General features: G+C 45.0%; 1 protein-coding gene across 2 annotated transcripts in view; it reads left to right on the top strand.

Annotated features, from left to right (window-relative positions):
* The first annotated feature begins 218 nt into the window (after nt 1-218).
* ZSWIM6 (zinc finger SWIM-type containing 6) overlaps nt 219-13523 on the top strand; it is a 94129-nt gene continuing 80824 nt past the window's right edge. For both annotated transcript variants that reach the window (XM_081929572.1, XM_081929571.1), the window contains exon 1: nt 219-966. In XM_081929572.1, coding sequence (XP_081785698.1) covers nt 234-966 — 733 coding nt within the window. In that variant the 5' untranslated portion in view covers nt 219-233. The remainder of the gene's footprint in view (nt 967-13523) is intronic.

Genomic DNA, 13523 nt, shown 5'->3' with positions numbered 1-13523 from the left:
TCGAGCACACGGCCGCCGGGCCCGTTCTATTTATGTTTGTGGCCTCTGGCTTTTGCATAGCCCCACCCCTCCCCGCCCCTTTCTCCGAGGGCCGGGCGGATGGGCGCCGCCCACCTTTGCCCATATATGGACCTGAGGGGCGGGTCCCCGCGCTCCGGCAGCCTCTCGCAGCGCTCCTGGTGCCGTTTATAGAGTACAGCCACTTCCGCTGTCTGTTTAGAAGCGGCGCGATCATGGCGGAGCGCGGTCAGCTCCCTCCCCCCGCCAAGCGCCTCTGTTGCAGACCCGGCTACGGCGTCGGGTGCAGGCCGGGCCAGCGAGCGGGCGGCGGCGTCGAAGGCGGCCTGGGCGGCGTGGGCAGCGGCGGGTCGCTCTGCATGGCGGGGCCTTCGTCGGCCGCGGTGGCCGCCGCCTCGTCGGCCGCCGCCGCTTTCCCCCCTGCCCTGGCCGCCGCCTATGCCGCGCTGGGGGTGCTGCCGTTGGGCAAGACGCAGAGCCCGGAGTCGCTGCTGGACATCGCGGCGCGGCGGGTGGCGGAGAAGTGGCCGTTCCAGCGGGTGGAGGAGCGCTTCGAGCGCATCCCGGAGCCCGTGCAGCGCCGCATCGTCTACTGGTCCTTCCCCCGCAGCGAGAGGGAGATCTGCATGTACTCCTCCTTCAACACCGGCGCCGCTGCCGAGGACGCCGCCGCCAGCAACCCCGCAGCCGCCGCGCCCGGCGGGGGATCTAACGCCGTCGGGTCCACGGGCACCGCTGGGGGCACCGCCTCGGCCGCCACCGCCGCATCCAACAACAACAGCGGGGGAGGAGGCGCCGGAGGAGGAGGCGGCGGCGGTGGCGGAGGCGGCAGCACCGCGCCCGGCGGCGGAGGAGCAGCGGACGCCGCTGGCGACGAGAACCGGCTGCCCTTCCGCAGGGGCATTGCTCTGCTCGACGGCGGCTGCGTCGACAACGTCCTGCAAGTCGGTGAGTCACTCGGTCGTTGGGGGGCAGGGTGGGGTGGGACCGACGGGGAGGGCGAGGGCTTGTTTCCTCTCTTTTCCACCCCCTTCCTTTCCAGTCACTGGGTTTTGGGTCACGGTCTCTTCTCCTCCCACATTCTCCAAACATGACCCCCCCCCTGCTTATCCACCTGTGCAGTCATGCCGTCCTTGCTCCCTCCCCGTCTGATACTCCCAAGCTCTTTCTCCCACCGCACCTGCCTCCCCTAGTTAAAGACACATTTTTCTTTTTCTAGACGTTAAACTCCTCCTCCCTGCTCGCCTCTCTAACCTAGCACCCTAAGAGTCTAAGTCCATCCCCGCAGCTTCCTCTCCCTGGCACACACGTCGCTAACCTTAGCTAGCCTTTTCTCTTTCTCTCCTTTTAAGTCTCCTACTGTTAAGCTGTCCTGTTTAATCGTTATTCCGCTTTTGCCTCTAGGCAGTCTCCTCACCCCCGCAGGATTTCCTTGGGCTCCCTCCCCCCTAGGAAAAAACATACCCAGGATTATCCCAGAACAGTCTAATCCAGCACTAGTAACTCGTCCCCTCCCTCGCTGCCCCCTCCTTCCAGCTTCTGCTGTCTGTGTGATCAAAATACCCTGAAATACAGTAAGAGAGATGCTCCTGTCCGTTTTATTTCTCTTTTCCCTTGTCCTCTCTCTCTCCCCCCGCCCAACCTCGACCCGAAGCATCAGGGAGTGCGAATGGAAGTGAATCAGCAGAGGGAGCCCCCAGGGAAAGTGCGGGGGAAAGGGAACAGGAATACCTCCTTATCGCTAAACAAAGACATTTCTAGGACAGTGGCAATTGAGAAGGAGATGCAATCTCCCACTGGCTTTGCACAGACTTCTTGGATGCTCATGTGGCCAGTCTGCATGTCCCCATCCTCCTAGATTTTGTTATTGGTGGCACTGGGGGTAGGTCATTGGGTCGTAAAGCTGTCAGATTGCTGATGAAACTGGGACTGAAAGGAGGTCTGTCTGCGATGAAAGTGGGGGGGGGGGGAGGAGAGAAGAGAGCTGGCTGCCTGCCTAGGGGGAATGCTGTGCAGGAAGGCAGAACCATCTTCAAATGCTGCCAAATAGCTTCAGGATATAGCAGGGTTTTTCCGTCTCCTTTTCTTGATGGGAGGAAATGCTGATTTTTCTATGAAATAATCCTCTTCTCCCCTGTTTATACTGATCCTGATTCTCTGTGGTGGAGAGTTTCCATTCATTGCATTTAACTCCTCCCTTCTTTGACTCAAAGGGCACTGGAGGTGGTTCTGCTTCACCATTCCATCCATCTCGAGTGGGAGGGTGGCAAGGGTTTACTTCTGTCATGAAAGGGGGGGGGTGCTGGGTTTCCATGTCTGGCTTTACCCATTTCTCCTTTCTGGCTCCAAAGTCTCTGCTTGGAGAAACAGGCAGATGTGCGGTTTATTTCCCTTCTAAAACTTCCTGCTCTGGGTGAGGTTCTCAGTGGAGCTGAATCTTTTTGTTGCGTTTTTAAAGAGGGTTATGTTTTGGCTGCACATCACCAATGCCTTCAGGAAATTCCCCTTGGAGGGAGGACCTGGCACCTCGCTCATTTTCATGTTTGTGTCCTTTTCAGCGCTCTCTCTCTGTGTTGGTGTGTTGCTCAATGAAAAGGGGGAACCAAACAAAAGAGTCTCTTTCATTGCTTTTCACTGCCTGCAAAACAGCAAGGATCTGACAAAGGGGAAGGAGATCTGGAGATTTTAAAGCTGCACAGCTCAGTTTTTCATCTGCTCAGTTTTGCTCAGCTTCCTCTCTCAAGAAATTTAAATTCCAGCTGCGTGTTTGGGGTGTGTGTGTTTCTTCACCCTTTGCCTGCTGGCTTTTGAACATGCATGGAGTGTCTTTTATTCTTTCTTTTTTAAAGTGTGCTGAAACCCACAAAGCTCAACATCATAATTCCTCCACCACAAGATCACCTTTTACTGGTGATGTTTAAAGATGTGGACATGTCTAGCAATTCAAATTTTAATGTAGTCATGCCTGTGGACGAGTGTGTGGTGCCATTCTCTTTTCCCTGCAAATGATTTAGCTTTGGGCACTCCTCTAAGTTCTAATTAACATTCCTCAGACTTCTGGATCTGTCTTTTTAGTAGGGGTTTGAGGCACCTCTCTTTTTCCTGGTGGTACCACCAGAGCTGCGTCTCTTCTGGTTTGGCTGGCATTGCCAAGAGCTTGTTTTTGCCTCTGCTTGACTCCACTTGCAAGGGATGAGGAATGACAGGAGTGCACATAGGGAGGGTTTTTTTGGCTGATTACATTTAAGCTAGGAATTCACTGTGAAAATAAAGCCAAGGGGTGATAAATAAAAGATGCAATCTTCTCCAGGAGACAGACACCCAGCATGGGCTTAGCTTTTGCTTGCTTTCAGCACTTAGAAGAGGCCTCATTGAGAACTCCTGAAGGGAGGGGAAAAATAACTTGTGCTGCTTCAAAAAGGGGAGGGCCCTTGAGTGATGTTGGCAAAGGTCAATGTGAACAGAGGAAAATATGCATAAATAGAACTGGTGTCCTCTGCTCCTTCTGGAACACTTAAATAAAAATGCAGTAAACGCTTTACACACTGGACACACACTTTCATTTCTTCCTGACATGATCCTTTTGGAAACCATCCAGGCTATTAATGTATGGAAAATTTGCATTTCACAGCAGTGTTAAAATGTGACTCTATACGGGGTGTGGTGAGCGACGAGCCTAACAGATGCTGAAGTTTTCCAAATCTCAAATATTTTCCTACAGCAAATGTCGGGCTCATTAAAATTTGTGTAAAAAGGTTTTTACACAGCGCAGAAACAGCCAGTGAATAAGCTTCTGAGATAGGTAGGACATTGTGAATCGTCCTCCCCCCATGTTGCACTAGATTTTTGTGAATGGATTTGAGATAATTGGCTTTGTGAACTGACTTTATAATGCCCTGTTAGCATTTTATGTCCGAGCCTCCTTTGCTTTTGTTGCAAGTTCCCCTGGGGGCTGATTGGTTGAAAGGTGGGGTAAGTATAGCACTGTGCAATGAGTGGCTTTTCGGATTTCAGCAATCATCTTTTTGTAATCTCCAGACTTCATGTCTATAGTGTGCATTTTATCCACACATTTCAAATTCAGTGAAAGCATTCTGAAATGTTGCAAAATGGTATGGTCTGGGCAAGGTATCTATGAATGCCGACTTGCATCCTATTGATAATGAAGAGCTTGGATTTGCTGGCTATGCTTGTGTAAGTCATTCAACCTTTTCCATGATACATCTTCTGAAATCTGTGAATGCACCGCGGTGAATATAGGAAACCGCCTTAATACCATTTTGGAGCATTGATCCGTTTAACTGTATACTGTCTACACAGATGATGTACAGCGTTTCAGGAATATGTCTTTACCCGGCTGTGTACCTGCAGATGCTAGGGATTGAACCTGAATGTTTCATATGCAAAGCCAGGTATTGCTGACCTGTGAGCCCTATTTCTTGTGTAGAATAACATTTATGTTATTCTAAATGTCTGTACAACCTCTTCTTTTGGGAAAGCCTCATGCCGAAACCATTGGTCATGATGAAATAGTTTTACATGTGTTTGCCACTTCACCCAGTTTCTTAAGAAGTTAGAATTATATATAACACAGAGAACCTATTACATTTGTTGATTATTACATCAGATTTCACACTCTGAACTCATAAATCTCTTGTAAACTCTTTCTAAAACAATAAATTGTTGGCAAACCTACTACCTCAGAATTTCTCAAAGCTATAAAGACCAGTGCTTTAGACAGTATGCCACCATATAAAGGAAATACACAAATACTATAAAATTCTGCCTCAATTCTTCATGAATATAGGGAAATGAATTCCATATGGGAATACGCTATTACTTACTATTATTAATACAGACACACATCTTTTGTAACCATGGTTGCATATTGTATTATCTGAAAGCAGCAACTGGGGTTGTTGGGGTTTTTTTTAATCCCTTAGCATTAATTTTCAGGAAGGAAAACACAAATACTCATTTATCAGAAACATGGGTTTGGTAAATAAGCATCCTTCAGTGGGAAAAAATTTGGTTAGTTTCTGCAAAAGAATTACAACAGCAATTTTAAGTGAGCTAACATTCATATTAACTTTTAGTGGTCATACATTAAAGTGCAGGTCTAGTATCAGCAGAATTGTGCAGCTTTGCAGCAATTACAGGAGAGGGGTGTGATGTTTCTGCTAGTCGCATCGAATAATAGGGAATTTGCCATTCCCTAGTAAAGAGCCAGACCATGTGGAACATCCATTAATTTACAAATGGAACAAATAGTTGTTTTTCCTTTCTGATCTGTTTCCCATGAATATGAATACTTTGAAATCCATCAGGATTTATTTAGAACACCAAGCAGTTATCTGCATTTGTGGACCTTTGAGCAGCTTTACGTAGGTGTGGGATAGCAGGTCTTAATATTTCTGACGCATGCATGTTTGGTATTTGTATTTTGGTATTTTAATAATCATAATAATAAATAATAAAATTGCATTTTCAGTGTTTAAGCTCCGCTATCAGTAATTGTTTTCAGACTCTCACTACAAGTACATTGTGGCTTACATTTCTATCTTGGCTATTTCAGTTAATGACTATCTACCTTTGCTCCTCAGTATTTATTTATTTCTGTGCTGGATTTCTTGCTTCTACAGGAGTGTAGGCTATGTCCTGTCAGCCCCAGCTGCAGCTCTGCTATTGGAGCCATGCCACAGTTGCATCATGGTTTGCTGGAGCCCTGCATGTTTCTGAAACTGTCAGAATGAAGTGTAGCTAGAGCTTACAGCAGGGCAGGTTCTGCTGCAGCATTTCCCAGGCACATTTCCACTCCCTCCCTGAGCCTTGCCGTTCTCCATGTGTCTCCTGCCTGTGCTCCAAATGCCAGTCCCTACTTTAAAGCCAAGAAAACAACTCCATTTGTTTTTCTCAGGGATTGGCATAATTATTCTTTCTGCCTGTGTTCTGATCTCAGGGGTGAGGAATAATTCCACTTCCAATAAGACCTTATATAACTCCCCCCCACACACATTTGTTATGTTGTCATCATAGTAAATTACTTTCCATGCTTTAGGTTTTATAAGCCAACGCTTCCACTCCGCCCATTGCTATACATGTTCCTGAAGTTTATAATTTCTAAACCAGCCTGAGTTCGAGTCAGTGAAACCGAGGCTCAGTTTTCACATAAGCCTATGAACTGAGAACTGCATGTTCTGGTTGGCATTAACAGCTGTGGTTGCTACAGTCATATGGAGGGCAGGGTTCAGCAGTGCCACTGCTTGCCTTCTCACACCAAGGTGATGTGGCAGTGATTTTATTGCCTCTCTGTTGTTGCCTGTAGATGCAAGCAGTGCTGTAGCAGTGCTACGGTGAGGGCTGAAACAGAGCTTTCTGACTCTACCAGCTGTCAGACTAACAGAAGGTTCATTTACACCTGAGGCTAGTTCTCAAGGTTCCTGTGTGAACCCGCCCTAAATTTTCTTAAACCCCAACACCTAGTCTTAACTGGCTTGTTAATCAGGTTGCTGATTAAGTTTTGTAGCATGTAACTGTTCCTGAACTCTGGCCCAGTTGTGGCATTGGCTGATGATGCTGATATATTCCTATCTGTTTAAAGTCCATAAAGAAACTAATGAAACTAAGATGGGTATATGGTGGGCTGGTACTCGGAGTCAAAAGGTAGTTGAAACAAGAACAAATTAACTTTGCATAAAAGTGAGGAAATAACAATGTTCCGTGCAATTTCAGCTGTCTGCCTGGTGACTGTGCGCACATGGTGCATATTTTTGGCACTAAGTAGCACCTGCATAAAAACCCCACCCTGAACATCGATGAAATCAGCAGACTGCTGATGATGGGTAACCCACTTTACATTGCACAACTTAAAATGCTTCTAGGGGGTGGGCTGGTTAGAATTTCACCTGCCAGTTAATCCAGTTTTCATGCCAAGAACAACTTGGGTGTTGGAGCGATGCAACACTTGTGTCGTGCTGGCAATAGCCGAGGGAAGTGGGTGTACTTGACCCTCCACTTTTCTGGATCTGATCTGGAAGGGGGAAACTTAGCAACTTGAGATGCATATCAAATGGATAGCAATGCTAACCCAATCCATCTTTAGCACAGTAACTGATTTAGAATACTTATGTGTGACAGTAGTTTTTGATTAAATGCAATTAGCATGCAAATAACAAAGTTCCCTCCTCTTATTGTTGTTACTACTACAGTTGTTTATATCCTGCCTTTCAGGTTAGAAATCATTCTAGCCAGATTGCAACTATTGTGATCAATGCCTACTAAAGAATGTTCACAATCAGTAGTCTCAATATACAACAAGTCTTCAGGATCTATCCCACAGTGGAGCTGCCTAGTAGGTGCCCCTGTGGCAGGATGAATCAGTGCGGCTCTGAATGTCTTCTTCGTCTGCCTCCTTTGCTTTCCTGGGATCATTCCCATAAGACAGCTGATGGTGGTTGGTCCTGTGGGTGAAAGGCAGTCCAGATGGAGCAGGCTGTGTTGACTTCTAGGAACTGTAGATACCTTTGACACTAGGGAGTGGCAAAGGTATCTACAGTTCCACACCAGGCATCAGATGTTACAGCTGCTCCCCTGATACTCTGGGCCTTGTAGGGAAATGGGGCCAGCCTGGGAAAGTATGCCAAATTGAGCAAATGATTAGTTTCTCACAGGGCAGGGCTTTCTCACCCAGGTTTTGCTGGTGGTGGCAGAAGCAAGAGTCCTTCTCTGTCCAATCAGTTTTTTTAAAAAAAGATCTTGGCATTCTACAATCTTCTCTCTGGCTTTCTGCTATCTTGGTCCTCTAATTTCTGTTTAGCACTTTGCTCCCAAAATTATTCACTTTTCTCATTACTTGGACCATTTACACTCCTCAAATCCCTGCTCTGGCTTCCTGCTTGCCCTGAAATCCAGTGCAAGTTTCTCAGTGAGCACTTCCAATGATGCTATCCTGTTCCTTCAAGCAATTCCCTTTGTACCAAGAGTTATCTTCCAGATCTGGTGATGTAATCTTCCACTTCCTTTAAATCCCCTTCCCCAGTTCTCCCCTTCTCTGAAGCCCTAGGCACAGCCTCCAATCTCAGTACCGTAATTATAGCTTTAGAAGTAGCTAAGCCCAGCTATGTAGACATAACAGACTAAGGACTACCACCCATGCTCACTTTGCTCGTTTACAAAAACTTTAAAATGTCCATACACTGTGTGAAATCTAATGTTTTGTGATCACACTTATTGTCAATCATTCCTACACAGCTGATTTGGTGGGCATGTGGGCAGGCTATTTGATATCACACATTGCTCCTCCTTTTTTTGGCACTTAATCTTGAATATATCAAGGATCAGACCTTTAACCCTTGGTGGGGATTTGCTTTTGTATGGAAATAATTTCCCTTACCTCCCCTTGCTCTTGTGAAATGGGTCCCTGTAGTGTGTAATTGATTTATAAAAGCCTGTTTACTAAGACTGTACTTCTTGCCTCCTGGTGTTAGGGCTGCAAGCTAAACTGATGTTTTTCCCTAAAAGCAAGATGAATTCACTTTTGAAGAAGCCTCAAGTGCAGTATGAATGAACATTAGTTATTTAAATCTATAAAGTATATTAGAGAACCTTGGAATGATACGCATCACCACACCTGGAAAAGGATGGCTTAAGGTTTTTTTGTGGGGGTTTTTTAGAGTATTGCTGCTTGTTGGAAGCAAGCACATTTGACAGCTTTGAAATTGCTGGAAGTTGTGTATGGGCAATGGCTGAGAAGGTCTGACATTAATTGGAAAGATGCTGTAGAACCTGTCAGTAAGTTTAAATTCCTGCTACTGGAGTTAGCAATGATTGGATACATTGGAAGTTCATTTACTGAATTAATGTGTTGAAGAGCCAGGTGATCTACCTCTTGTCTTGCTTTAACAGCCTGTCTGTTTTTATAAGTCATCTTCTGTTAATTGGTGTCAGATTAATAACGGATTTTATGGAAGACATGGTGGGGGTGGGGGGAGATAGCACACAGACCCAGAGCCACACACATCCTGTTGTACATTCCCTTTTCCTTTGGCCACAATCTCCTTTTGTTTCAGTGATCCTAGAGATGGATAATGTCAGCTTTTCTTGGATCCATGTTAGAACAGCTGGGCTTTAAACATTATCTAGTTTCTTGCACTTATGCAATGCTTGCTGGTGTGCTGTAAGGGTAGCTTATTGCCATTTTCTGTAGTGTCCTGCCCAGTAGGATTATTAGATTCTTAAATACTTAACTGCTACATGGTTCAGTTTATACAACCCAAATGATGTTGGGTTACGAGTCGTTGGACTGGTTATACATGTAGCTTGTCTTGCTATTTGTTGAAACAGGTTCCAACCACAGCATCTTCCCCTGGGATGGAGATTTGATCAGTGGCATTTACTCCCTTCCCTATGGATTGGTGGCTTTGGGGCCTCAGGCTCTGGCAGAATAGGTCCTTATAGGTTAACAAACCTTTAATTAGTTAAAAAAGAACACAGCTTCTGTTAGTCCCTTAACCCAACTTCATGCTGAGCTAAACTGTCCCTCTCCCTCTTTTCTTATTCTGTAGCGCTTTTTACTGTAAGTATACTGGTTGCATTGCCTACAATCTCTGCGGGCCTTTCCTTTACGATTCAGGCCAGAGAACTTGTTAACAACAGTAGCCCGTTCCTTGATCTAAGATAATTGCTTGAAACTTTCCCCCCCCTTAATGTAGCCTTTGTTTTGAAAGATGGTTATCTGTCCTTGAGGGCAATTTTCTGAAGGACTACAAATTGTTGTGGCTTTCTCAGAAGGCCCTGACAATATCAGGTTCACCAGGGATCTAGGAATTCCATGCTGGAGCTGGAGATGCAAACAGTATCTATTCCAGTCTGACTCAAGAGTTTCAAATGCTCGGTCATAGCTTTTCCACTGCTTGCACTTTAGGGAAAGGCAGCAATGGTGTCAGTGTGCTACATTATAAACATACTAGGCAACATATCTGTATTGTCTATAAATATTTCTTCCTGGGAAACACCCCTGCCACCCGGAAATGCCATTGATGCTGCAGCATGGCTTAGGTGAATGATTACTTACGAAATGTAGCTATGTAAGTGTTTCACCATTTGTTGTCAGCAGAAGCCCTTCCCCCAAGAGGCAAGGTCTTGTTCCTGGCCAAGTCTCTGGAATGAAGCACGAGTTCAAAGGGAAACCTCTTGCTCTTCTCTCCTGCTCTAAGCTTGGAATGCAGGCATCAGAAAACAACAGAAGTAGGGTCTGGGCAGATGTCCATTCTTCCTTTGCCCTGCTGGATACTTGCAGGATCAAGGCAGGCCCCAATTCTCTCCACCTGCTCTCTGTAGCTTGGTGCTCAAAATGGGAAGCAGGGACTTCTTAAGGGCTTTGCAGTTGTGCTCAGCATGTACACACCATCGATCCAATTTTTGTGTACTGGGCTAGTAAAACACCCCATCACTTTTTTTCATAGGCAGATGGCCAGGGAAAGTTCAAGAAAATGTCAGTATGTTGGCACAAACCATATAATGTTGTTTGGGGGCATTCCTTTAACAGAGGACAGCTTTCTTGCAGGGTTTTTAAAAAAACTGGACTAGAAAAATCCCTCAAATACCATTAACATTAGTTTTCAGTTGTAAGACATTTTTCTGAGACAGTTTATATTTTCACAACATTTTTACTTTAAAAAGATGTTTTTACTTTTAATTGCAAACAATAAGAACTCATAGATTACTACATTGACTGTGACTGGTTAGGTGTTTTTTCCCCTTTCATAACCTAGATAAACACAATTTTTTTATCTTGAAAAGAAATAAAAACCATGTGGCATGGGGTTTATATTTCACCTACAGTATTTTCAGTTTATTCACTTGATAAAGTGTTGCAGAAGGAGTTTTGCAATCTTTCATATTCAGTATTTGGTGACTTCTTGGTTTATGCTTTTGTAAATGTTAGAGATTTGGGTACCTCAGCATGTCTTCTTGTTCTGTGAATTCTTAACTATTTGGATGTTGCACTGAGGTTAAGCACTATCTGATTGCTTTCCCCCCTTCCGTTGGCAGTAGATTGTGCCCTGATTTGGTTAGAGTGGCTTAGGAGTGTGGCAAACATATCTTGGTATGCTCTGACGTTGGAAATGTCAGCGTTCTGAAAGAAGTGTCCAAGCTCAAACTATCCAAAGTTGAATGATTCAGTCTTCTGGAATTGATTTCTGAATAGGATATTTTAACAATTTAACCCTTGATATTACACATGACACAATCCAATCAAATTGGGCACTTTAAAGTCCCATTGCTCTCAATGTGAGGGTCAAGCACATGCTTAAATCTGCCCATTTATTATTAGCAAGAGTTAAATACTTAACTTTGGCTGGACGGTGCCCAGAGAGAACACTGTCCATATGGTGTGTGGGTGTATAACTGTACTCAGATCTGCCATGTGGATGTTCCTGTCACTTGCTTTTAGCTATTGCAGTAGGTGGTTTTTAACCATGAAACAACACCTTTCTGAATTGGTATCAGTACATTGTTAACGGTTTTCTGCTGCCGGTTCATGGTGACTAGAAGAATGCAGATAGAAAAGGCTGTGCAAAAATGCAAGTTATTAGACTTTCAGCAGTTGGCATCTTTGCTGTGCAGGTGTTGTTTATCTGGAAGCAAACAAACCGACCGATCCCACAACAGCTTCTTGTTGTGTCTTAGGCTAAAAACTCTCCGTTATTCAGTTTCTTGTAGAAAAATTGTTCCAACCTATATTGCCTATGAAATGTTGGTTTTGTTTTTAAGCTTCAGTTTTACCAAGAAAAATGGTTACCTTCTGCTAACAAACCAAAGATGCTATGAAATGATTTATCCTGTATTAATGCATAGCTAGGCAATGTGTTGTAAATCCTGAAAGGGACACTGGTCCAGTTTGCATGTACCGCTAAGCCAAACCATATCTGCAAGTGAGAGAGTACATTGGTTGCCAGAGCAAAAATTATGGTTGCTGCCCTCCTCTCTGTGTCCTGCTGCATTACATCCAAACCCAGGTTCACAGAATCCTAGAACTGTAGAGTTGGAAGGTACCACCAGGGTCATCTAGCCCAACCCTTCGGGGCAGGAATCTTTTGCCCAACATGGGACCCAAATCCACAACCCTGAGATTAAAAGTCTCATGTTCTACTAACTGAGCATGTTAGTTTGCTTTTGACCATTTGTGACCAAGTGAAGATGCCTGGGCGCCAGAATGGCACCTGGCATCACTATCTGGAAGTGCATGCCTAGAGATCATTGGATCTGGACTGTATTCACACGTTAATGCCCTGTCCAGTAGAATACTATCAGTTGTATTTTGTCTCCACAAGCAGAATGAATTTCTGGAAGCAAAATGCTTTTTCTGTGTAGCCTGAGCAGGAACAGTCACCATTAAGAAAAAGAGGCCGGAATACGCCAATATATATGTGGACTTTCCCTGGATCAAGTGAGTTATTTTCTGAACTAGCCAGATGATTAACTGAGAATAAGTTACAGTCCACCGTTTGAAAAATAAGAATTTAGAGCCGTTTTGCCCCCAAATGGCAACTAGACATTCCATTTTGGTCTAAGGAGCCATTTATATGTATCTGAAATTCTAACACTGACCCAAAGGGTTGTAGGATTAGGCTAGCCAATGGTGTCCAAACTGTTTTCAAAGAGGGCCAGATTTGATGAAATGAAGGGCCGTGAGGGCCGACCAGAGGGCTGGCCAAAGTTGTTAACCTTTTTTTAGGATGGAGTTCTTGAGCTTTTTTGTGATTTTATTCCAAAGTTCTTGAGTTTTTTTAGGATTGAAGTTGTTGAGGTTTTTTAGAATTTTACCCCAGGAAATCAACTACCACAGGGGCCAGATTAAACTGACAGGCGGGCCAGATTAGGCCCCCGAAAGGCCTTTGGCCATGCCTGGGCTAGGCTCATTGCAACTTACCACACATTGCTCATATGCCAAGGCCTGGCTGACAGGAGGAGGTAATGTTCATAATGCAAGTTCACGAACACAGACTTAAAGAGCCCTCAGTGTTCTCACAAAGCTATTAGCCAGTGTGGTGTAGTGGTTAAGAGTGGTAGTCTTGTAATCTGGGGAGCTGGGTTCATGTCTCTGCTCCTCCACATGCAGCTGCTGGGTGACCTTGGGCCAGTCACACTTCTCTGAAGTCTCTCAGCCCCACTCACCTCACAGAGTGTTTGTTGTGGGGGAGGAAGGGAAAGGAGAATGTTAGCCGCTTTGAGACTCCTTCGGGTAGTGATAAAGCAGGATATCAAATCCAAATCCAAACTCTTCTTCCTGATGTCTGTACTCAAGCTCCCCCCCCCCCCAAATCTGTCTCAGACTCCTGTTTGGAATTTTTGCTGGCTGCTGCGCTGTGGATAATTTCAGGTCTGACTCATTTTATTGAACACTTTAAATTGTTGCTCTTCCCCCATGATAACAGTGGAGTTTCTTGAACAAAATGTGTTTCTCACTTGAGTCAGCATGAAAGGATTTTCTATTAAACCAG

Source organism: Podarcis melisellensis (assembly GCF_964234715.1).
Source record: "Podarcis melisellensis genome assembly, chromosome: 11".
NCBI classification, from domain to species: domain Eukaryota; kingdom Metazoa; phylum Chordata; class Lepidosauria; order Squamata; family Lacertidae; genus Podarcis; species Podarcis melisellensis.
Note: the sequence above shows the minus strand (reverse complement) of the source record. Positions and strands in the feature narration are given on the sequence as shown.